Here is a 27,145-nt window from a genome sequence, read left to right as displayed (position 1 = left end):
CCTCTTACAAACAGAAATCTTCATCTCTTTTCTGTTTCAGAGTAAATAGTACATACCAGCACTATTTTAAAATAAACTCTTGATTGAATAATAAAAACTACAGTTAAACACCAAAAAACTCTAAGCCATCTCCGTGGAGATGTTGCCTGTACAACGGCAAAGAGAATGACTGGGGAAGGCGGAGCCTAGGAGGGATCATGTGACCAGCTTTGCTGGGCTCTTTGCCATTTCCTGTTGGGGAAGAGAATATCCCACAAGTAAGGATGACGCCGTGGACCGGACACACCTATGTTGGAGAAATATACATTTATCAAGTAAGCATAAATTTTGTTTTTTAAACAATAAAAAGAATTGTTGACGATCCCTTTAATAAAAATATCTTACCCTTCAGCAATAAGACATTTGAAAAATGGCAGAGGAGCAGTTGAGGAATTACAAACAAGAAAGGGAAATAGCCCAGTTACTAATTAACTGCAGAGCTAATTCAGAGCACAAAAAAACATAATACACACAAAGAGACTCCCCCCTCACATTGCCAAACAGTTAAATCCCTTTTTATTGTGTATATAACAGAGGGTATAAGGTTGCATTCAGGTAAAAGTCCCAGGTGAATTAGCAAAACTAGTGTACCTGCCAATAGCCAGTGGTCTATGCAAGGCCAAGAAATAGCTGCACTTACCTCAGATGCACCCAATCTACTGGCTGCAGAAAAGGGCAGATAGCCCATCCAGTGCTGTGTACGTCACAGCAGAGGATCTATGTAAGGAGTAGATTGATGACTCTAAAGGAGGCAGCAAATGGACCTGTGGTAGGCTTGTGACTAACTCCTTCACTAGGAGTGATTCTGTCACTGCCCCATACTCCCCTCTGTCTTTCTGTAGCAACTGTCAGAGAAAAATGGGCCTCAAAACAAAGATCTGGAGCACGTCAATTCTTCAGCCACATCCTATGCATACAAAGATTAAATACCAGGAAACTGCAGGGATTAAGTGCTCTTAGAGCCTTGGGAATATTTGCCTCCTCCTAGTGGCCAGGAGTTAAATCCCAGGAGTAATGGCTCATGGACTCTCTCCATCTTTTTAAAGAAATATTTCAACTTTGTTATTCATTTCCCTGTAGGAAATTAATCACATGTGGATTTCTGATATTTACCTGCTATTTACTCACTTACAAGTTTAAGCAGAATTTTGCTGAACTACGATAAATTTCCAATAAAATAAACATGCATTTCATATTAAGATCTTAACCAGATGTCTGGTCTGATAATAAAAAAATAAAAAACGTACCATCCTCTTTGCATTTGTTATCTTGCTGTTGCTTCTCAAACACTTTAATCTGTGAAAAGAGCTCTTGCTGCTTAGTACTCCAGTCAGCCCTTTCTGAGGAGAATAGCTATTGGGAAAATTATACATGTAAAGTAATGTTATTAGTCTCTTTTTTTTTTTTTTTTTTTTTTTAAGAAAGAAAGTACTTATAAAATAAATGAAATGATCTATGTGATTGTGCTTTGTTAAAATAAACAAAGGGGTCGCTTTATCAACCCCTTCACCCATCTACGGCTGCAGGTTCTCACAAGAGAACATTTAGTCCGTATTTATGAAGCAGCGGTCATCAGACCACTGCTTCCCTAACCTTTCGCTACCTCTTATGTGGTGAATTTCAATCTCCCCGGGCTTTTTTGACTAGAGAGATTGACACCTCCTGCCCACGCGTGATTGGCTGGGCAGGGAGCGGGATTGCACGCAAGCACAAAATAGCGCTCGTGTGCAATGCTGAATTCCGGCTGCTGAATTCAGCCTGCCGGAGACGAGCTGCGGCGGACAGGGAGCACTACAGCATGATAAATTGACCCCAAAGAACTATATTAGAGTTTAAGGAACAGTCTACTCCAGAATGTTTATTGTTTAAAAAACAAAATTTATGCTTACCTGATAAATTATTTTCTTTACTGGCATGGAGAGTCCACGAATCCATTCTAATTACTAGTGGGAATTCAACTCCTGGCCACCAGGAGGCAGCAAAGAACACCCCAGCAGAGCTGTTCAGTATCACTCCTACCTCCCATAAGCCCCCAGTTACTGAGCCGAAAGAATATGGAAAGAGAAGATACAAAAAGGTATAGAGGAGCCATATTTATACAAAAAAAGCCGTCTTACATTAAGGGCGGGTCGTGGACTCTCCATGCCAGGAAAGAAAATAATTTATCAGGTAAGCATAAATTTGTTTTCTTTCCAATGGCATGGAGAGTCCACAAATTCATTCCAATTACTAGTGGGAACCAATACCCAAACTAGAGGACACAGAATGGAAGGCGGGAGAACAAGATAGGCGGACCTAAATAGAAGGCACTACCGCTTTAAGAACTTTCCTCCCAAAAGAAGCCTCAGCCGAGGCAAAAGTATCAAATTTGTAGAATTTGGAAAAAGGTATGCAACGAGGACCAAGGGGCTGCCTTGCAGATTTGCTCCACAGAAGCATCATTTTTGAAGTCCCAGGAAGAAGAGACAGCCCTAGTGGAATGAGCCGTAATTCTCTCAGGAGGCTGTTGTCCAGCTGTCTCATAAGCTAAATCGGATAACACTTCTCAACCAGAGAGAAAGAGTAGAAGAAGTGGTCTTCTGACCCTTATGCTTACCAGAGAAAACGACGAACAGGGCAGTAGATTGCCGAAAATCTTTAGTTGCTTGCAGATCAAATTTTAGAGCACACACACACACACACACACAACATCCAGGTTATGCAACAGGCATTCCTTCTGAGAAGGATTAGGACAAAGACGAAGGAACAACAATTTCCTGATTGATGTTGCGACCTGACACCACCTTGGGAAGAAATCCGAGCTTAGTACAAAGGACCGCCTTTATCACACTGCAGAGTCTAAAGCTCAGAAACTCTGCGAGCAGAAGAAATAACAAGGAGAAACAAAACTTTCCAAGATAACAACCTAATATCGACCAAATGCATAGGCTCAAACGGAGCCTGCTGCAGAACTTTAAGAACAAGGTTAAGGCTCCAAGGAGGAGCAACAGGTTTAAACACAGGCCTGATTCTGACCAAGGCCTGAACAAAAGATTGAACATCTGGCATATCTGCCAGACATTAATGCAAAAGAATAGATAGTGAAGATATCTGACCCTTCAGAGTACGGACTAACAACCCTTTCTCCAGGCCATCCTGAAGAAAAGACAAAATGCAGGGAACCCTCACCCGACTGCAAGAGAAATCCTTAGATTTGCACCAATAAAGGTATTTACGTCATACCTTATGGTAAAATCTTGCAAGTAACCTGTTTACGAGCCTAAAGCATGGTATCAATGACCTTCTCAGAAAAACCACGCCTAGACAACACTAGGCGTTCAATCTCCAAGCAGTCAGCTTCAGCAAATCTAGATTTGGGTGGAAGAAGGGACCCTGAAGTAGAAGGTCCTTCCTCAAAGGCAACCTCCAAGGGGTAAGAGATGACATCTTCACCAGATCCTGCGAGGCCAGGCAGGGGCTATGAGAATCACCAACATCCTCTCCTGTTTGATACGAGCAATTATTTGAGGAAGGAGGGCAAACGATCAGAGCTGCTTGCGGATCTCTTAATCTTGACCCGTACCTTGGAAGCTTGGCGTTTAGACGAGATTCCATCAGATCTGACTCTGGAACTCCCCACCAGTGAGTTATCATTGTGAATACTTCCGGATGAAGGGCCCACTCCCCGGGATGAAAGGTCTGCCTGCTCAGATAATCCGCTTCCCAGTTGTCAATCCCTGGGATGTGGATGGCAGAGAGTTGACAATTGTGAGACTCCGCCCACTGGAGAATGCAAGTCACCTCCTTCATAGCTAAGGAACTCCGAGTTCCTCCCTGGTGGTTGATCTACGCCACTGATGTGATGTTGTCCAACTGGAACCTGATAAACCGGACTAAACACAGTTGAGGCCAAGATGTTAGAGCATTGAAGATTGCTCTCAACTCTAGGATATTTATTGGGAGAGAAGACTGCTCTTGAGTCCAATGACCTTGAGCCTTTAGAGAACCCCAGACTGCTCCCCAGACTGACAGACTGGCATCTGTTGTCACAATCTCCCAAGACGGTCTCAGGAAGCATGTGCCCTGAAAAAGATGGTCCTGGGAAATCCACCAAGATAGAGTCTCTCGTCAGGGAGTGCAGAACTATCCTTTGAAAGAGGTCCAAGTGGTCTCCGTTCCACTGTTTGAGCATGCATAACTGTAAAGGTCTCAGATGGAAACGAGCAAAAGGAATAATGTCCATTTAAGCAACCATTAGACCAATTACATCCATACACTGCGCCACTGACGTACGGATAGAGTACTGAAGTGAGAGACAAGAAGTGAGAAGTTTGTTTTTTCTGACAAAAGTAAAAAAAAAATTCAAGGACAGAGTCTATGACCGTTCCCAAAAAGCATACCCTGTCTGGCACCAAGGAACTCTTCTCCAGATTTACCTTCCACCCGTGGGAACGTAGACAACACCAAGTCCGTATGGGATTTTGCTAAATGAAAAGATGGCGCCTGAACCAAGATAACGTCCAGGTATGGCGCCACTGCAATCCCGAGATCTGACCACCGCCAAAAAGGCCCCTAGAACCTTTGTAAAGATCCTAGGAGTCGTTGCGAGGCCGAAGGAAAGGGCAACAAATTGGAAGTGTTTGTCTAAAAAGGCAAACCGCAGGAATTGGTAGTGTTCCTTGTGAATAGGAACATGAAGATATGCGTCCTTCAGGTCTATGGTAGTCATAAACTGACCCTCCTGAACCAAGGGCAAAATAGAACATATAGTTTCCATTTTGAAGGACGGGACCTTGAGAAATTTGTTGAGACTTGAGGTCCAATATGGGACGTAAAAGTCCCCTCTTTTTTGGGAACCACAAAAAGGTTTGAATAGAATCCCAGACCCTGTTCCGCCAAAGGAACTGGGACAATCACTCCCAGAGAAGATAGCTCCTTTACGCAGTTTAAGAAGGCTTCTCTCTTCACCTGGTTGACAGATGACCTTGGACAGGAAAAATCTGCCCCTGGGGAAACAATACATGAACCCTATCCTGTATCCCTGGGATACTACTTCTACAGCCCAAGGATCTGGAACATCGCAAATCCAAGCCTGTTGGAAGGACACCCTGACCCCTACTTGATCCAAGACTGGATCAGGGGCAGTCCCCTTCATGCTGACAGACGCAGAGGAAGGTTTTTTGGATTGTTTCCCTTTATTCCAAGGTTGACTAGACTAATCCTGGATTGCTCCGTCTTGGAAGAGGAAGGCTTTTGTCCCTTGAAGTTGCGAAAGGAAAGAAAATTAGAATTCTGGCAACCCTTAGGTCTAGCCTTCTTGTCTTGAGGTAAGCAAGATCCCTTTTCCCCAATAACTTCGGAAATGATCTTGGCCAGACCAGGACCAAAAAAAAGTCTTGCCTTTAAAAGGTAAAGACAGATGTTTGAACTTGGATGTTACATCCACAGACCAAGATTTAAGCCAGAGCTAGAACTGCAAAGCTAGAAATTTTGGCTCCCAGCTGTCAGGGTGCCAGGAATCAGACTGAGACGAGAAGTGCAAAAATAATCACCTTTATTAATAGCAAAAAATAATAAAAAGTCCACAATTCAAATAAGCCAGGAATCAAAACCAGAGCTGGTAGTCAGACGAGCCGAGTCAGAAGCCAAAGCGAGTAGACGAGCCGGAATCAGGAACAAGGAGAACAGCAGGGTCAGGAACAAGCCAGGGATCAGGAACCAGGAGGGTCGTCAGACAGCCAGGTAATACACAGGAGCTCTAACAAACAGGTCTAAGACAACGCAAGGGCAAAGCATACTGAACAGAGGCCCTTTAAATAATAAGTGATGACATCACAATTCTGAGACTGCATCCTGTCTCACACGGATGATGTACACCAGTCTGGCCATAAAAGGAAGTGCAGGAAATGAGAAGCATCACACAGTATGCACCAGAGTCAGCAAGAGAGGTGAGTAAAATGGCTGCCAGCAGCACATGGCAAACAAAACAGGGAAAAAACCCTGACACCAGCCTAACAACTTGCATGCTGGCATCACAGATAAAAGTATTAGCCAGCTTTAGAGCCTTAATCCTATCCTGGATCTCCTCTATGGTAGTCTCCTCCAAAATTAGGTCAGACAATTAGTCGCACCAATAAGAAGCTGCACCAGCAACAGTTGCAATACTGGCAACTGGTTGCCATTGTAAACCCTGATAAATATACAGTTTTTCTTAAGTAAGCTTCCAGTTTCTTATCCAGAAGGTCCTTGAAAGAGGAACTATCCTCAAGGGGGTATATAGCACCCTCTACCTTAGGCACAGTGCGCCTCAAGTCACGCAGAGTCAGCAGCAGGAAACATCTGTTTAAAAACAAGGGACGGGGAAAAAGGGATCCCCGGCTTCTCCCATTCCTGGGCTATAATATCAGACATACGATCTGAAATCGGAAATACCTCTACAGATGTAGGTATGACATCAAACACTCTGCTAAGTTTATTAGACTTCTTATGAGTCTCAGCGACAGTAGAGTCAGAATCCTCCAATGTAGCTAGGATCTCTTTCAAGAGTAAACGGAGGGGCTCCAGCTTAAATCTAAAATTAACCTCCTCTGGATCTGCTGTACTAGCAACAGCAGTCTCAGAATCAGAGATCTCACCCTCAGAAGCCACTGAGGAATGATCCTCCTCAGAAAACAGAGAGGCTGACTAACACAGTTTTAGCGGAGTCAGAACTCTTGGTATTAGATATGTTCTTAGATTTCCTCTTACCAACAATAGGCAAGGCTAATAAGGCTGCATAAACCACAGAAGTTATTTGCGCACCCAAATCTTCTGCCAAATAAACACCCCCAGAAACTTGTTGAAAGGATCCGCAGGGTACTGCATGTGAAACTCCTAAAGCTTGGGACCTTTGAGGAGAAAGCTGATGCATAGTACGGACAACAATATCCTGAGAGACAGATTGCTCAGAGGGAAATCTTATCTTTAGACAACAACATTTTATTTAAACATGTGGAGCAAAACTGCACAGGAGGAATAATTTGAGCCTCCAAGCAATATAAACACTTGTCAAATAACACACTTAAATTTGCATCAGGGTCTAACGATAGGAAATTGGTCCCAACAAAAATAAATAAGACCCAACTATTTAAAGATTCACTTGTACAATATTTTTAAAAAAATATTTTTCAAATATCGTTAGGAAAAAGACATCCCCCAGAAGATCCCTAAGCTCCGATTCACAGAACCGGATCAGCTAATACAGCCCACAAAAAACTCCACTCTTAACTCGGCTGTCGTGGAGCGAAAGCTCGGAGGACGGTCACGTGACTGCAACAGTTTAAAGTAACTGCGCCACAGTTAAAAAAGGCGCAATATAACTGAGCTTAGTCGGTCGTTAAAAACTGAAGGGAAAGTACATACCCTTAAAGTACTAATTGCCCTCATAAATAGTCAGACAGATATGTATATGCCCCTGTTGTCCTATTAACCCTCAAAAATTGTAACCTGAATTCAAGTTATTACACCCCTTATATTAACGCTGCGGAATCTGTTGGCGCTCTACAAATAATCAATAATAATAATAATAGCAGATGCAGTGCCCATTTATATGCCCCTGTTCATTAATATATCTCCACATAGAGAGATAATTTATGTCCCATGAAAATTCCAGAGGATTTAACCCCTAGAGTGCTGATTTCTTCTAATCTAGAAGGGGAAGCACTTACCTGTGGATCCAGCTGCAGGGCAGGGAACAGCTTCACCAACTTCTAACAGGGGCCTGTAGAAAAAGAAAAACAGAGTAACCAACCCTGGTTTTCTATAAAGCGGTGGCATTGATGTTAGAAGTTAAGCAAGGACCACCTCGCTGTCTTCCAACTGCTAAAAGCCACCATTACTCTTACTAAAGAGAATGACATGGACACAGCATAGCTCCAAATTTTTGCTTGCCGGGAAAAATACCCATTAAAGGATTATATATCTTCAGGTACCATCTTCGCACATCCTCCCAATGTACTGTATAAGGCAAAGAATGACTGGGGGCTTATGGGAAGTAGGAGTAATACTTAACAGCTCTGCTGGGGTGTTCTTTGCCGCCACCTGGTGGCCAGGCGTTGAATTCCCACTAGTAATTAAAATAGATTTGTGGAATCTCCATGTCATTGGAAAGAAAGATAGATAATCCCCTTTATTATCAATTCCACAGTTTTGCATAAGCAGTTATATGAACACACTTTTTACCTACTGATTACCTAGTATCTAAACCTCTGCAGACTGCCCGATTTTTCCAGCTCTTTTGACAGACATGCATTTTAGATAATCAGTGTTGACTCAAATAACTCCATTGGAGTGAGCACAATGTTATCTATATGGCACGAACAAACTAATGCAATCAAGCTGTGAAAAACTGTCAAAATGCCCTGAGATAAGAGGTGGCCTTCAAGGGCTTAGAAATTAGCATATGAGCCTACCTAGGTTTACATTTCAACAAAGAATACCAAAAGTACAAAGCAAATTTGATAAAAGTAAATTGGAAAGTTGTTTAAAATTGCATGCCCGATCGTGATCATTAAAGTTTAATACTGACTAGACTGTCCCTTTAAATGTTTGTATAAATCTTTAACCACATAAGTACATTATTAACTGTGGCACATCTGATTCATTTATATAGTTAAAAGGGACATGAACCCCAGTTTTTTTCTTTCATGATTCAGATAGAGCATGCTATTTTAAATATTTTTACAATTATCTAATTAGCTTTTTTCTTTTCATTACTTTTGCTCAACATAATACCAAGGTAGGCACAGGAGCAGCAATGCCTAGTGGGAGCTAGATGCCAATTGGTGGCTGCACATATATGCCTCTTGTCATTGGCTCACCTGATGTGATCAGCTAGCTCCCAGTAGTGCATTGCTGCTCCTTCAACAAAGAATACCAAGAGAATGAAGCACATTCAATAAGTAAATTGGAAAGTTGTTTAAAATTGTATGTTCTATCTGAACCATGAAAGAAAAATGTGGGGGTTCATTTTCTTTTAAACACTCACCTCCTGCATTTGTGCAGAGTGATGCTCCAGTTTGTTAAATTGTTGCTGAAGCTTCATATTTTTACTCTCTTCTTCATCTAGTTTGGCTTGGAGAGTTGTCACTTGCTCCTAAAACAAAACAGTAAAAAAATAACTTGCTTTATTATGAACTATAAAAAAAATTATGTGCCATTAGATTTCATAAAAGGGACGCTAACAATATAACCCTTTTTCTTTATATAATTAAAGTGTGAGGTTTTGTTTTTCTTCTAGATGTAAGATTGTCTTGAAAAGTGCAAAAGGAATATATATATATTATGTTAGGTGACTGACAGAATAAATTATACCTTTGTTTATATATTATTTTTTTCAAGATAAAACAAAATTAACAAATGTTATATTCATTCATTTGGTTTATTCTGGAAACCTCAGACTTCTGTCATATGAAATTACAAGGACATTTTCCGTTTACCAAAACTTAACAGTGTAAGCCTATTTGATTTCTATGATAGTCCTGCTAAGATTTTAACTAAAACAAATAACTAAAATGGAAAAACAATTTATGTAAGAACTTACCTGATAAATTCATTTCTTTCATATTAGCAAGAGTCCATGAGCTAGTGACGTATGGGATATACATTCCTACCAGGAGGGGCAAAGTTTCCCAAACCTCAAAATGCCTATAAATACACCCCTCACCACACCCACAATTCAGTTTAACGAATAGCCAAGAAGTGGGGTGATAAAAAAGTACGAAAGCATATAAAATAAGGAATTGGAATAATTGTGCTTTATACAAAATCATAACCACCACAAAAAAAGGGCGGGCCTCATGGACTCTTGCTAATATGAAAGAAATGAATTTATCAGGTAAGTTCTTACATAAATTATGTTTTCTTTCATGTAATTAGCAAGAGTCCATGAGCTAGTGACGTATGGGATAATGATTACCCAAGATGTGGATCTTTCCACACAAGAGTCACTAGAGAGGGAGGGATAAAATAAAGACAGCCAATTCCTGCTGAAAATAATCCACACCCAAAATAAAGTTTAATGAAAAACAAAAGCAGAAGATTCAAACTGAAACCGCTGCCTGAAGTACTTTTCTACCAAAAACTGCTTCAGAAGAAGAAAATACATCAAAATGGTAGAATTTAGTAAAAGTATGCAAAGAGGACCAAGTTGCTGCTTTGCAAATCTGATCAACCGAAGCTTCATTCCTAAACGCCCAGGAAGTAGAAACTGACCTAGTAGAATGAGCTGTAATCCTCTGAGGCGGAGATTTACCCGACTCAACATAGGCAAGATGAATTAAAGATTTCAACCAAGATGCCAGAGAAATGGCAGAAGCTTTCTGGCCTTTTCTAGAACCGGAAAAGATAACAAATAGACTAGAAGTCTTTCGGAAAGATTTAGTAGCTTCAACATAATATTTCAAAGCTCTAACAACATCCAAAGAATGCAACGATTTCTCCTTAGAATTCTTAGGATTAGGACATAATGAAGGAACCACAATTTCTCTACTAATGTTGTTGGAATTCACAACTTTAGGTAAAAATTCAAAAGAAGTTCGCAACACCGCCTTATCCTGATGAAAAATCAGAAAAGGAGACTCACAAGAAAGAGCAGATAATTCAGAAACTCTTCTGGCAGAAGAGATGGCCAAAAGGAACAAAACTTTCCAAGAAAGTAATTTAATGTCCAATGAATGCATAGGTTCAAACGGAGGAGCTTGAAGAGCCCCCAGAACCAAATTCAAACTCCAAAGAGGAGAAATTGACTTAATGACAGGTTTTATACGAACCAAAGCTTGTACAAAACAATGAATATCAGGAAGAATAGCAATCTTCCTGTGAAAAAGAACAGAAAGAGCAGAGATTTGTCCTTTCAAGGAACTTGCGGACAAACCCTTATCTAAACCATCCTGAAGAAACTGTAAAATTCTCGGTATTCTAAAAGAATGCCAAGAAAAATGATGAGAAAGACACCAAGAAATATAAGTCTTCCAGACTCTATAATATATCTCTCTAGATACAGATTTACAAGCCTGTAACATAGTATTAATCACAGAGTCAGAGAAACCTCTTTGACCAAGAATCAAGCGTTCAATCTCCATACCTTTAAATTTAAGGATTTCAGATCCTGATGGAAAAAAGGACCTTGAGACAGAAGGTCTGGTCTTAACGGAAGAGTCCACGGTTGGCAAGAGGCCATCCAGACAAGATCCGCATACAAAAACCTGTGAGGCGATGCCGGAGCTACCAGCAGAACAAACGAGCATTCCTTCAGAATCGATTACTCTTGGAAGAAGAACTAGAGGCGGAAAGATATAGGCAGGATGATACTTCCAAGGAAGCGATAATGCATCCACTGCCTCCGCCTGAGGATCCCGGGATCTGGACAGATACCTGGGAAGTTTCTTGTTTAGATGAGACGCCATCAGATCTATTTCTGGAAGTTCCCACATTTGAACAATCTGAAGAAATACCTCTGGGTGAAGAGACCATTCGCCCGGATGCAACGTTTGGCGACTGAGATAATCCGCTTCCCAATTGTCTATACCTGGGATATGAACCGCAGAGATTAGACAGGAGCTGGATTCCGCCCAAACCAAAATTCGAGATACTTCTTTCATAGCCAGAGGACTGTGAGTCCCTCCTTGATGATTGATGTATGCCACAGTTGTGACATTGTCTGTCTGAAAACAAATGAACGATTCTCTCTTCAGAAGAGGCCAAAACTGAAGAGCTCTGAGAATTGCACGGAGTTCCAAAATATTGATCGGTAATCTCACCTCCTGAGATTCCCAAACTCCTTGTGCCGTCAGAGATCCCCACACAGCTCCCCAACCTGTGAGACTTGCATCTGTTGAAATTACAGTCCAGGTCGGAAGCACAAAAGAAGCCCCCTGAATTAAACGATGGTGATCTGTCCACCACGTTAGAGAGTGTCGAACAATCGGTTTTAAAGATATTAGTTGAGATATCTTTGTGTAATCCTTGCACCATTGATTCAGCATACAGAGCTGAAGAGGTCGCATGTGAAAATGAGCAAAGGGGATCGCGTCCGAAGCAGCAGTCATAAGACCTAGAATTTCCATGCATAAGGCTACCGAAGGGAATGATTGTGACTGAAGGTTTCGACAAGCTGTAATCAATTTTAGACGTCTCTTGTCTGTTAAAGACAGAGTCATGGACACTGAATCTATCTGGAAACCCAGAAAGGTTACCCTTGTCTGAGGAATCAAAGAACTTTTTGGTAAATTGATCCTCCAACCATGATCTTGAAGAAACAACACAAGTCGATTCGTATGAGATTCTGCTAAATGTAAAGACTGAGCAAGTACCAAGATATCGTCCAAATAAGGAAATACCACAATACCCTGTTCTCTGATTACAGACAGAAGGGCACCGAGAACCTTTGTAAAAATTCTTGGAGCTGTAGCTAGGCCAAACGGCAGAGCCACAAACTGGTAATGCTTGTCCAGAAAAGAGAATCTCAGGAACTGAAAATGATCTGGATGAATCGGAATATGCAGATATGCATCCTGTAAATCTATTGTGGACATATAATTCCCTTGCTGAACAAAAGGCAAGATAGTCCTTACAGTTACCATCTTGAACGTTGGTATCCTTACATAACGATTCAATATTTTTAGATCCAGAACTGGTCTGAAGGAATTCTCCTTCTTTGGTACAATGAAGAGATTTGAATAAAACCCCATCCCCTGTTCCGGAACTGGCATAATTACTCCAGCCAACTCTAGATCGGAAACACAATTCAGAAATGCTTGAGCTTTTACTGGATTTACTGGAACACGGGAAAGAAAAAATCTCTTTGCAGTAGGTCTCATCTTGAAACCAATTCTGTACCCTTCTGAAACAATGTTCTGAATCCAAAGATTGTGAACAGAATTGATCCAAATTTCTTTGAAAAAACGTAACCTGCCCCCTACCAGCTGAGCTGGAATGAGGGCCGCACCTTCATGTGGACTTAGAAGCAGGCTTTGCCTTTCTAGCAGGCTTGGATTTATTCCAAACTGGAGATGGTTTCCAAACTGAAACTGCTCCTGAGGATGAAGGATCAGGCTTTTGTTCTTTGTTGAAACGAAAGGAACGAAAACGATTATTAGCCCTGTTTTTACCTTTAGATTTTTTATCCTGTGGTAAAAAAGTTCCTTTCCCACCAGTAACAGTTGAGATAATAGAATCCAACTGAGAACCAAATAATTTGTTACCCTGGAAAGAAATGGAAAGTAGAGTTGATTTAGAAGCCATATCAGCATTCCAAGTCTTAAGCCATAAAGCTCTTCTAGCTAAAATAGCTAGAGACATAAACCTGACATCAACTCTGATAATATCAAAAATGGCATCACAAATAAAATTATTAGCATGCTGAAGAAGAAGAATAATATCATGAGAATCATGATTTGTTACTTGTTGCGCTAAAGTTTCCAACCAAAAAGTTGAAGCTGCAGCAACATCAGCCAATGATATAGCAGGTCTAAGAAGATTACCTGAACACAGATAAGCTTTTCTTAGAAAGGATACTATTTTCCTATCTAAAGGATCTTTAAACGAAGTACCATCTGACGTAGGAATAGTAGTACGTTTAGCAAGGGTAGAAATAGCCCCATCAACTTTAGGGATTTTGTCCCAAAATTCTAACCTGTCAGACGGTACAGGATATAATTGCTTAAAACGTTTAGAAGGAGTAAATGAATTACCCAATTTATCCCATTCTTTGGAAATTACTGCAGAAATAGCATTAGGAACAGGAAAAACTTCTGGAATAACCACAGGAGATTTAAATACCTTATCTAAACGTTTAGAATTAGTATCAAGAGGACCAGAATCCTCTATTTCTAAAGCAATTAGTACTTCTTTAAGTAAAGAACGAATAAATTCCATTTTAAATAAATATGAAGATTTATCAGCATCAATCTCTGAGACAGAATCCTCTGAACCAGAAGAATCATCAGAATCAGAATGATGATGTTCATTTAAAAATTCATCTGTAGGGAGAGAAGTTTTAAAAGATTTTTTACGTTTACTAGAAGGAGAAATAACAGACATAGCCTTCTTGATGGATTCAGAAACAAAATCTCTTATGTTATCAGGAACATTCTGCACCTTAGATGTTGATGGAACTGCAACAGACAATGGTACTTTACTAAAGGAAATATTATCTGCATTAACAAGTTTGTCATGACAATTAATACAAACAACAGCCGGAGGAATAGCTACCAAAAGTTTACAGCAGATACACTTAGCTTTGGTAGATCCAGCACTAGAAAGCGATTTTCCTGTAGTATCTTCTGACTCAGATGCAACGTGAGACATCTTGCAATATGTAAGAGAAAAAACAACATATAAAGCAAAATTGATCAAATTCCTTAAATGACAGTTTCAGGAATGGGAAAAAATGCCAAAGAACAAGCTTCTAGCAACCAGAAGCAATGAAAAATGAGACTAAAATAATGTGGAGACAAAAGCGACGCCCATATTTTTTAGCGCCAAATCAGACGCCCACATTATTTGGTGCCTAAATGCTTTTGGCGCCAAAAATGACGCCACATCCGGAACGCAGACACTTTTGGCGCAAAATAACGTCAAAAAATGACGCAACTTCCGGCGACACGTATGACGCCGGAAACGGAAAAGAATTTTTGCGCCAAAAAAGTCCGCGCCAAGAATGACGCAATAAAATGAAGCATTTTCAGCCCCCGCGAGCCTAACAGCCCACAGGGAAAAAAAGAGTCAAATTTTTGAAGGTAAGAAAAAATGATTAATTCAAATGCATTATCCCAAATATGAAACTGACTGTCTGAAAAATAAGGAAAGTGAACATTCTGAGTCAAGGCAAATAAATGTTTGAATACATATATTTAGAACTTTATAAACAAAGTGCCCAACCATAGCTTAGAGTGTCACAGAAAATAAGATTTACTTACCCCAGGACACTCATCTACATGTTTGTAGAAAGCATAGCACAAACTTACTTCACCACCTCCATCGGAGGCAAAGTTTGTAAAAACTGAATTGTGGGTGTGGTGAGGGGTGTATTTATAGGCATTTTGAGGTTTGGGAAACTTTGCCCCTCCTGGTAGGAATGTATATCCCATACGTCACTAGCTCATGGACTCTTGCTAATTACATGAAAGAAAAGTAAATTCACTGCAGTTTTCCACTCCTACTTTTATAATGCATTATACTGTAAAGCAGGTATGACCAGCTGGTAGCCCAAGGCTATATGCGGCCTTTAACCCTAGTTTGTGTGTCCCTTCGGGAAAAGCAAAGCAATGTGTTCAGTAGTTTTGCCGCCCAAGGTAAAAGTGAAACTAAAAATGTGTGCTTTGTGGTGACCACATCTTAAAAGAGCCAACCGGAGGGAAAAACGGCAGAGGGTATATAAAGCAATCTTACCCTTTTGCCACTGAACATTTGAATATATTGTTGGTTTGAAAGCCATTAATTTATATAAAAAATAATGATCTGTGGCCCTATGTGCTAGGAAGTTGACCATCACTGCTGCAAGGGAATTATTTTCTTCCGACAAATGCAAATTGCAATAAATTGCAAATGATCTACATAGGATGTAAAAGTTTTCAAAGCATTTAAAAGTTATTTTGATAGCAGGATGTGTAGTTTTACAAATCAAGGGCAGTCCAGGAATAAACCACTTAAACCCACGTATGTGTATCTTTTGTCCTTTGATTGCAGTTGATTAGGACTAGCTGCTCTAACAGCTCTAAGCAATCACCATGTAGTATGTTGTAGAGCAAGGCAAAATGCAGCATACTTAATTAAAAATCATTTCCAGCATCTGTAGAGAGAGTGGAGCAAACAGAGGAATGTTAAAGCAACTCAGGCTAAATATATATAGCAAAATATTTTTGTTAAGCAAGCAGTTTATAGGGGAGTGTACATTTTGACAATGTACTTTAAAGTTATTTCCAATTAATGTGCTACCAATGATCCATCTTATCTGTGGGGTTTATTAAATTGTTTACAAATTACATTCTTTCCTTTATTTTATCATTTGAAATAGCCATTTTGCCTGTTGAAACGGCAACTTATTCTACAAATGTCAATACTGTAATAAAGGTTATAGAAAAGTTATGCAAACAAGAAGAGGAAGAAACCATTCTCAATTGGGGTGGAAAAGAAAGTTATTAAAGTGTTTCCTTTTGTTATCTCGAGCAGCGATAAGGCTGACTCTGCTGACATGGTGTGATAAGATAATTAGACATGTCTCCCCTGTAAGTTCAGCCCATATTAATGAAATGTAGTTTCAAAGAGCAAAAACCCAAAAAAAAAAAAAACACAATTTCATATACAAAACTAAACCTAAAGGAGCAACTGGTAAAGGGAATGGAACACATTACGGGGAAACATTTTATATTACACTGTGCTTTTATAGTACACAATGCCTTTAATGTCCCATTAAAGGGATTGTCAATTACTCCTTCAGCCAATCGTTGCGTGCACCACGAGGCGTCCAGATCGTGGTGCACGCAACAATTGGCTAAAGGAGGATTAGTCATCGCTCAGCTAAATAAAGTGTAAGATGCGGGCGGAGGAACGGCGTGATGTTTACCATCACTATATGGTAAATATTTGCCAAATGAAGCGCCATTTAAAAACAGAATTTATGTTTACCTGATAAATTGCTTTCTCCAACGGTGTGTCCGGTCCACGGCGTCATCCTTACTTGTGGGATATTCTCTTCCCCAACAGGAAATGGCAAAGAGCCAGCAAAGCTGGTCACATGATCCCTCCTAGGCTCCGCCTACCCCAGTCATTCGACCGACGTTAAGGAGGAATATTTGCATAGGAGAAACCATATGATACCGTGGTGACTGTAGTTAAAGAAAAAAAAAAAAAAAAATTATCAGACCTGATTAAAAAACCAGGGCGGGCCGTGGACCGGACACACCGTTGGAGAAAGCAATTTATCAGGTAAACATAAATTCTGTTTTCTCCAACATAGGTGTGTCCGGTCCACGGCGTCATCCTTACTTGTGGGAACCAATACCAAAGCTTTAGGACACGGATGAAGGGAGGGAGCAAATCAGGTCACCTAAATGGAAGGCACCACGGCTTGCAAAACCTTTCTCCCAAAAATAGCCTCAGAAGAAGCAAAAGTATCAAACTTGTAAAATTTGGTAAAAGTGTGCAGTGAAGACCAAGTCGCTGCCCTACATATCTGATCAACAGAAGCCTCGTTCTTGAAGGCCCATGTGGGAGCCACAGCCCTAGTGGAAGGAGCTGTGATCCTTTCAGGAGGCTGCCGTCCGGCAGTCTCGTAAGCCAATCTGATGATGCTTTTAATCCAAAAAGAGAGAGAGGTAGAAGTTGCTTTTTGACCTCTCCTTTTACCAGAATAAACAACAAACAAGGAAGATGTTTGTCTAAAATCCTTTGTAGCATCTAAATAGAATTTTAGAGCGCGAACAACATCCAAATTGTGCAACAAACGTTCCTTCTTCGAAACAGGTTTCGGACACAGAGAAGGCACGACTATCTCCTGGTTAATGTTTTTGTTAGAAACAACTTTTGGAAGAAAACCAGGTTAGTACGTAAAACCACCTTATCTGCATGGAACACCAGATAAGGAGGAGAACACTGCAGAGCAGATAATTCTGAAACTCTTCTAGCAGAAGAAATTGCAACCAAAAACAAAACTTTCCAAGATAATAACTTAATATCAACGGAATGTAAGGGTTCAAACGGAACCCCCTGAAGAACTGAAAGAACTAAGTTGAGACTCCAAGGAGGAGTCAAAGGTTTGTAAACAGGCTTGATTCTAACCAGAGCCTGAACAAAGGCTTGAACATCTGGCACAGCTGCCAGCTTTTTGTGAAGTAACACAGACAAGGCAGAAATCTGTCCCATCAAGGAACTTGCAGATAATCCTTTTTCCAATCCTTCTCGAAGGAAGGATAGACTCTTAGGAATCTTAACCTTGTCCCAAGGGAATCCTTTAGATTCACACCAACAGATATATTTTTTCCAAATTTTGTGGTAAATTTTTCTAGTTACAGGCTTTCTGGCCTGAACAAGAGTATCAATGACAGAATCTGAGAACCCTCGCTTTGATAAGATCAAGCGTTCAATCTCCAAGCAGTCAGCTGGAGTGGGACCAGATTCGGATGTTCGAACGGACCTTGAACAAGAAGGTCTCGTCTCAAAGGTAGCTTCCATGGTGGAGCCGATGACATATTCACCAGATCTGCATACCAAGTCCTGCGTGGCCACGCAGGAGCTATCAAGATCACCGACGCCCTCTCCTGATTGATCCTGGCTACCAGCCTGGAGATGAGAGGAAACGGCAGGAATACATAGGCTAGTTTGAAGGTCCAAGGTGCTACTAGTGCATCTACTAGAGTCGCCTTGGGATCCCTGGATCTGGACCCGTAGCAAGGAACCTTGAAGTTCTGACGAGAGGCCATCAGATCCATGTCTGGAATGCCCCACAGTTGAGTGATTTGGGCAAAGATTTCCGGATGGAGTTCCCACTCCCCCGGATGCAATGTCTGACGACTCAGAAAATCCGCTTCCCAATTTTCCACTCCTGGGATGTGGATTGCAGACAGGTGGCAGGAGCGAGTCTCCGCCCATTGAATGATTCTGGTCACTTCTTCCATCGCCAGGGAACTCCTTGTTCCCCCCTGATGGTTGATGTACGCAACAGTCGTCATGTTGTCTGATTGAAACCGTATGAACTTGGCCCTCGCTAGCTGAGGCCAAGCCTTGAGAGCATTGAATATCGCTCTCAGTTCCAGAATATTTATCGGTAGAAGAGATTCTTCCCGAGACCAAAGACCCTGAGCTTTCAGGGATCCCCAGACCGCGCCACAGCCCATCAGACTGGCGTCGGTCGTGACAATGACCCACTCTGGTCTGCGGGAGGTCACCCCTTGTGACAGGTTGTCCAGGGACAGCCACCAACGGAGTGAGTCTCTGGTCCTCTGATTTACTTGTATCTTCGGAGACAAGTCTGTATAGTCCCCATTCCACTGACTGAGCATACACAGTTGTAATGGTCTTAGATGAATGCGCGCAAAAGGAACTATGTCCATTGCCGCTACCATCAAACCTATCACTTCCATGCACTGCGCTATGGAAGGAAGAGGAACGGAATGAAGTATCCGACAAGAGTTTAGAAGTTTTGTTTTTCTGGTCTCTGTCAGAAAAATCCTCATTTCTAAGGAGTCTATTATTGTTCCCAAGAAGGGAACTCTTGTCGACGGAGATAGAGAACTCTTTTCCACGTTCACTTTCCATCCGTGAGATCTGAGAAAGGCCAGGACTATGTCCGTGTGAGCCTTTGCTTGAGGAAGGGACGACGCTTGAATCAGAATGTCGTCCAAGTAAGGTACTACAGCAATGCCCCTTGGTCTTAGCACCGCCAGAAGGGACCCTAGTACCTTTGAGAAAATCCTTGGAGCAGTGGCTAATCCGAAAGGAAGCGCCACGAACTGGTAATGCTTGTCCAGGAATGCGAACCTTAGGAACCGATGATGTTCCTTGTGGACAGGAATATGTAGATACGCATCCTTTAAATCCACCGTGGTCAAGAATTGACCTTCCTGGATGGAAGGATTGTTCGAATGGTTTCCATTTTGGACGATGGAACCTTGAAAAACTTGTTTAGGATCTTGAGATCTAAGAATGGTCTGAACGTTCCCTCTTTTTTGGGAACTACGAACAGATTGGAGTAGAACCCCATCCCTCGTTCTCTTAATGGAACAGGATGAATCACTTCCAGAAGATAACCTTGGGAGACTATTTCTAGCGCCCAAGGATCCAGAACATCTCTTGCCCAAGCCTGAGTGAAGAGAGAGAGTCTGCCCCCCACCAAATCCGGTCCCGGATCGGGGGCCCGCATCTCATGCTGTCTTGGGAGCAGTGGCAGGTTTCTTGGCCTGCTTTCCTTTGTTCCAGCCTTGCCTAGGTCCCCAGGCTGGATTGGCTTGAGAAGTATTACCCTCCTGCTTAGAGGACGTAGCACTTGGGGCTGGTCCGTTTCTGCTAAAGGGACGAAAATTAGGTTTATTTTTGGCCTTGAAAGACCTATCCTGAGGAAGGGCGTGGCCCTTGCCCCCAGTGATATCAGAGATAATCTCTTTCAAGTCAGGGCCAAACAGTGTTTTCCCCTTGAAAGGAATGTCAAGCAATTTGTTCTTGGAAGACGCATCCGCTGACCAAGATTTTAACCAAAGCGCTCTGCGCGCCACAATAGCAAACCCAGAATTTTTCGCCGCTAACCTAGCCAATTGCAAGGTGGCGTCTAGGGTGAAAGAATTAGCCAATTTAAGAGCACGAATTCTGTCCATAATCTCCTCATAAGAAGAAGAATTACTAATAATCGCCTTTTCTAGCTCATCGAACCAGAAACACGCGGCTGTAGTGACAGGGACAATGCATGCAATTGGTTGTAGAAGGTAACCTTGCTGAACAAACATCTTTTTTAGCAAACCTTCTAATTTTTTATCCATAGGATCTTGGAAAGCACAACTATCTTCTATGGGTATAGTGGCGCGCTTGTTTAGAGTAGAAACCGCCCCCTCGACCTTGGGGACTGTCTGCCATAAGTCCTTTCTGGGGTCGACTATAGGAAACAATTTTTTAAATATGGGGGGAGGTACGAAAGGTATACCGGGCCTGTCCCATTCTTTATTAACAATGTACGCCACCCGCTTGGATATAGGAAAAACTTCGGGGGGCCCCGGGGCCTCTAGGAACTTGTCCATTTTACATAGTGTTTCTGGAATGACCAGATAATCACAATCATCCAAATTGGATAACACCTCCTTAAGCAGAGCGCGGAGATGTTCCAACTTAAATTTAAAAGTAATCACATCAGGTTCAGCTTGTTGAGAAATTTTTCCTGAATCTGAAATTTCTCCCTCAGACAAAACCTCCCTGGCCCCCTCAGACTGGTGTAGGGGCCCTTCAGAAACAATATCATCAGCGTCCTCATGCTCTTCAGTATTTTCTAAAACAGAGCAGTCGCGCTTTCGCTGATAAGTGGGCATATTGGCTAAAATGTTTTTGATAGAATTATCCATTACAGCCGTTAATTGTTGCATAGTAAGGAGTGTTGGCGCGCTAGATGTACTAGGGGCCTCCTGTATGGGCAAGACTGGTGTAGACGAAGGAGGGGATGATGCAGTACCATGCTTACTCCCCTCACTTGAGGAATCATCTTGGGCATCATTTTTACTAAATTTTTTATGACATAAATCACATCTATTTAAATGAGAAGGAACCTTGGCTTCCCCACAGTCAGAACACAATCTATCTGGTAGTTCAGACATGTTAAACAGGCATAAACTTGATAACAAAGCACAAAAAACGTTTTAAAATAAAACCGTTACTGTCACTTTAAATTTTAAACTGAACACACTTTATTACTGCAATTGCGAAAAAGTATGAAGGAATTGTTCAAAATTCACCAAAATTTCACCACAGTGTCTTAAAGCCTTAAAAGTATTGCACACCAAATTTGGAAGCTTTAACCCTTAAAATAACTGAACCGGAGCCGTTTTTATATTTAACCCCTTTACAGTCCCTGGAATCTGCTTTGCTGAGACCCAACCAAGCCCAAAGGGGAATACGATACCAAATGATGCCTTCAGAAAGACTTTTCTATGTATCAGAGCTCCACACACATGCAGCTGCATGCCATGCTGTTCTCAAAAACAAGTGCGCCATACCGGCGCGAAAATGAGGCTCTGACTATGATTAGGGAAAGCCCCTATAGAATAAAGTGTCTAAAACAGTGCCTGCCGATATTATTTTACAAAAAATACCCAGATTAAATGATTCCTCAAGGCTAAATATGTGTAAATATGATCGATTTAGCCCAGAAAATGTCTACAGTCTTAATAAACCCTTGTGAAGCCCTTATTTACTGTCTGAATAAAAATGGCTTACCGGATCCCATAGGGAAAATGACAGCTTCCAGCATTACATCGTCTTGTTAGAATGTGTCATACCTCAAGCAGCAAAAGACTGCTCACTGTTCCCCCAACTGAAGTTAATTCCTCTCAACAGTCCTGTGTGGAACAGCCATGGATTTTAGTAACGGTTGCTAAAATCATTTTCCTCATACAAACAGAAATCTTCATCTCTTTTCTGTTTCAGAGTAAATAGTACATACCAGCACTATTTTAAAATAACAAACTCTTGATTGAATAATAAAAACTACAGTTAAACACTAAAAAACTCTAAGCCATCTCCGTGGAGATGTTGCCTGTACAACGGCAAAGAGAATGACTGGGGTAGGCGGAGCCTAGGAGGGATCATGTGACCAGCTTTGCTGGCTCTTTGCCATTTCCTGTTGGGGAAGAGAATATCCCACAAGTAAGGATGACGCCGTGGACCGGACACACCTATGTTGGAGAAAATGTCACGAATTAAAGTTCCCCTCTTTTGAATAATATTTTATATACCGTGCAGCATAATCATTAAGTTGACAATCCCTTTAAATAATGAACACAGAGCAGCCTGTAAATGACCTACTTGCACCAACTGTAGTTCTTCAGCAATAGCTTCATAGGCTTGTTCACTCATTTCTGGTGGGATTGGCTCATCGAAGATATCATCCAGATGTCGACCTGATGTTGGAGTGCCCATTAGTCCATTCTGCAAATCTTCAGGGCTGAGACGTGGTACAAGCCGAGACCTTAAATTGTATGCCTTTGTTGGAGTAGTCATATTCTGCTCAGAATAAGGAAAAAAAAAAAAAAAAAGAATTACAATGAAAACAAGTATTTAAATGCCTCTGCAATATACAATGCAGCAAAGGCATAAAACACAATTTGTTATTGCATTAACTAGCTGCCTTCGGACTCAAAGCTATTTGATTATTCTGTTCCACAGAGATGCAAACAAGTGTAAAATATTTCTCAAAAAATGGCTATATAGATAGATGCATGTATATTCAGAAGCACTTTCATTATGTCTGACAATATAACGCTTGGTATTAAACTCTAGAACAGGGCATCAAATACCCAAGAAAGCTATAAAAAAAAATTTTATTTCATTTTAAAGTGTCGCAACATGCCTCAGACTAAAAGCAACCAAATGAATGTTCCAGTATTTCACATGAAATCAGTTTTAGTCACTGACCATAATTTGTTTGGATGCTTGACAAAGGCACTGTCAAAGACTAAAATGAATGGTGTGAAAATCATAGACAGAGAGAGTAACATTTTTTCCCCCCAACAACGTGAATAATAATTTTGCACAAAGTAAGAACACTTTAATGATGTGTATTTCTGTTGCTTCAGGTGTTGTATTTTATTAACAATATGCCTATAATGAAATTTCTTATTAAGATGACTGATTATATTAGAATACTGGGCAAAACTCTTGAAAGGATTAAAAATAGAAGTAAGTAGACTACTGAACCTACTAGGGAATATACAAAAACATAATTTATGTAAGAACTTACCTGAAAAATTCATTTCTTTCATATTGGCAAGAGTCCATGAGCTAGTGACGTATGGGATATACAATCCTACCAGGAAGGGCAAAGTTTCCCAAACCTCAAAATGCCTATAAACACACCCCTCACCATACCCACAATTCAGTTGAACGAATAGCCAAGAAGTGGGGTGATAAAGAAAGAAGTAAAAAGCATAAACAAAGGAATTTGGAAATAATTGTGCTGTATACAAAAAAAAATAATCATAACCACCATAAAAAAGCCCAGGAGTAAGTAACTGATCTTGTAGTAGAAGCTGTAATTCTCTGAGGCAGGGCTTGACCCGACTCCAAATAGGCTAGATGCCTTCTGACCTTTTTCCTGGAACCAGAAAAGATAACAAATAGACTAGAAGTCTTCCTGAAATCTTTAGTAGCTTTAACATAATATTTCAAAGCTCTCACCACATCCAAAGAATGTAAAGATCTCTCCAAAGAATTCTTAGGATTAGGACACAAAGAAGGGACAACAATTTCTCTATTAATGTTGCTAGAATTTACAACCTTAGGTAGGAATTTAAATGAAGTTCACAAAACTGCCTTATCCTGATGAAAAATCAGAAAAGGAGATTCACAAGAGAGAGCGGATAATTCAGAAACTCTTCTAGCAGAAGAGATGGCCAAAAGAAACAATACTTTCCAAGAAAGTAGTTAAATGTCTAAAGAATGCATAGGCTCAAACGGAGGAGCCTGTAAAGCCTTTAAAACCAAATTAAAGGGACATTATACGTTCATTTTTTCTTTGCATAAATGTTTTGTACATGATCTATTTATATAGCCCATAAAGTTTTTTTTTTAAAATAAATGTATAGTTTTTCTTATTTTTAAATAACATTGCTCTGATTTTCAGACTCCTAACCAAGCCACAAAGTTTTATTTGAATACTGTCAGCTACCTTCTCCAGCTTGCTGAAGTTTGTGTAAAGGGTCTTTTCATATGCAAAAGAAGGGGGAGGGGGGGGAGTGTCTTATTTGCCACTTGCAGTGGGCTTTCCAGCTATCTTTTCAACAGAGCCAAACTGACAGCTTCTAAGTTTTTAAACAGTTTTATACTGGATTTTTATATCAGTATCTGTGCATCTTATTCTTTATAGTCGTGTCTATTACATGCAGTTATATGAAAAAGAGTGTATACTGTCCCTTTAAGACTCCAAGGAGGAGAGATTGATTTAATGACAGGCTTGATACGAATGATTATCAGGAAGTTTAGCAATCTTTCTATGAAACAGAAAGAGCAGATATTTGTCCTTTCAAGGAACTTGCAGACAAACATTTATCCAAACCATTCTGAAGAAACTGTAAAATTCTAGGAATTTGAAAAGAATGCCAAGAGAATTTATAAGAACACCATGAAATATAAGTCTTCCAAACTCAATAATAAATCTTTCTAAAAACGGATTTACGAGCCTGCAGCATAGTATTAATCACTGCGTCAGAGAAACCTCTATGACTAAGCACTAAGCATTCAATTTCCATACCTTCAAATTTAATGATTTGAGATCCTAATGGAAAAAATGGACCTTGAGATAAAAGGTCTTAAAGGGACACTCGGGTTTTATAAAATTTTCATGATTCAGATACAGCATGTCATTTTAAACAACTTTCTTATTTACTTCCATTAAAAAAAATGTGCACAGTCTTTTATATTTACACTTTTTTTTGAGTCACCAGCTCCTACTGAGCATGTGCAAGAACTCAGACTATACGTATATGCATTTGTGATTGGCTGATTGCTATCACATGGTACAGGGGGAGTGGAAATACACATAACTTTAAAATGTGTTAGAAAAGAATCTACTACTCATTAGAAATTCAGAGTAAATGTTATTGTATTGTCTTGTTATCTTGCATTTGTTGATTATGCAAATCTTCTGTGTTTACTGGTCCTTTAATGGAAGTGGCCAAGGTTGGCAACTGGACATCCGAACAAGATCCGCATACTAAAACCTGTGAGGCCATGATGGAGCCACCAACAGCACAAACAATTGCTCCATGATGATCTTGGAGATCACTCTTGGAAGAAGAACTAGAAGCAGGAAAATATAAGCAGGTTGATAACACCAATTAAGTGTCAATGCATCCACTGCTTCCGCCTGAGGATCCCTGGGCCTGGACAGGTACCTGGAAAGTTTTTTTTCATGAGATGCCATCAAATCAAAACCCAAATCTGGGTGGAGAGACCATTCCCCCGGATGTAAAGTCTGACCACTGAGGTAATCCGCTTCCCAATTGTCTATACCTGGGATATGAACCGCAGAAATCAGACAGGAGCTGGATTCCGCCCAAACAAGTATCCGAGATACTTCTTTCATAGCTTGAGGACTGCGAGTCCCACCCTGATGATTGACATATGCCACAGTTGTGATATTGTCTGTCTGAAAACAAATGAACGGTTCCCTCTTCAACAGAGGCCAAGACTGAAGGGCTCTGAAAATCGCACGGAGTTCCAAAATATTGATTGGTAATCTCGCCTCTTGAGATATCCAAACCCCTTGTGCTGTCAGAGATACCCAAACAGCTCCCCAACCTGAAAGACTCGCATCTGTTGTGATCACAGTCCAGGTTGGACGAACGAAAGAGGCCCCTAAAATTATACAATGGTGATCTAACCACCAAGTCAGAAAGTCGAACATTGGGATTTAAGGATATTAATTGTGATATCCTTGTATTAATCTCTGCACGATTGGTTCAGCATACACAGCTGGAGAGGTCTCATATGAAAACGAGCAAAGGGGAATGACAGACTGAAGGTTCCGACAGGCTGCAACCAATTTCAAATTACTCTTGTCTGTTAGAGACAAAGTCATGGACACTGAATCTATCTGGAAACCTAAAAAGGTTACCTTTGTCTGAGGAATCAAAGAACTTTTTGGTAAATTGATCCTCCAACCATGTCTTCAAAGAAACAACACTAGTTGATTCGTGTTAGATTCTGCAGAATGCATAGACTGAGCGAGTACCAAGATATCATCCAAATAAGGAAATACCGCAATACCCCGCTCTCTGATTACAGAGAGTAGGACACCTAGAACCTTTGAAAAGATTCTTGGAGCTGTCGCTAGGCCAAAAGGAAGAGCAACAAATTGGTAATGCTTGTCTAGAAAAGAAAATCTCAGGAACTGATAGTGATCTGGATGAATCGAAATATGAAGATATGCATCCTGTAAGTCTATTGTGGACATATAATGCCCTTGTTGAACAAAAGGCAGAATAGTCCTTATAGTCACCATTTTGAAAGTTGGTACTCTTACATATCGATTCAAAATCTTTAGATCCAAAACGGGTCTGAATGAATTTTCTTTCTTTGGGACAATTAATAGATTTGAATAAAACCCAAGACCCCGTTCCTGAAACGGAACTGGCATGATTACCCCTGATAACTCCAGGTCTGAAACACACTTCAGGAAAGCCTGAGCCTTTACTGGTTTTGCTGGAATGCGTGAGAGAATAAATCTTCTCACAGGCGGTTTTACTCTGAATCCTATTCTGTACCCCTGAGAGACAATACTCTGAATCCAATCATCTTTGAAAAATGTTAATATGCCCCCTACCAGCTGAGCTGGAATGAGGGCCTCACCTTCATGCGGACTTGGGGGCTGGTTTTGATCTCTTAAATAGCTTGGATT

At 40.7% G+C, this 27,145-nt stretch overlaps 1 protein-coding gene across 1 annotated transcript in view; it reads right to left on the bottom strand.

Moving 5' to 3' along the window:
- Positions 1 to 27,145, bottom strand: part of KIF15 (kinesin family member 15) — a 417,226-nt gene that overhangs the window by 303,826 nt on the left and 86,255 nt on the right. The window contains exons 17-19 of the mRNA XM_053714345.1: positions 22,555 to 22,752; positions 9,044 to 9,151; positions 1,287 to 1,392 (exon numbers count right to left, since the gene is read on the bottom strand). Coding sequence (XP_053570320.1) covers positions 1,287 to 1,392; positions 9,044 to 9,151; positions 22,555 to 22,752 — 412 coding nt within the window. The remainder of the gene's footprint in view (positions 1 to 1,286; positions 1,393 to 9,043; positions 9,152 to 22,554; positions 22,753 to 27,145) is intronic.

The sequence above is a fragment of the Bombina bombina genome, chromosome 5, assembly GCF_027579735.1.
Source record: "Bombina bombina isolate aBomBom1 chromosome 5, aBomBom1.pri, whole genome shotgun sequence".
Classification (NCBI taxonomy): domain Eukaryota; kingdom Metazoa; phylum Chordata; class Amphibia; order Anura; family Bombinatoridae; genus Bombina; species Bombina bombina.
This window is presented reverse-complemented; position numbering and strand designations above follow the sequence as displayed.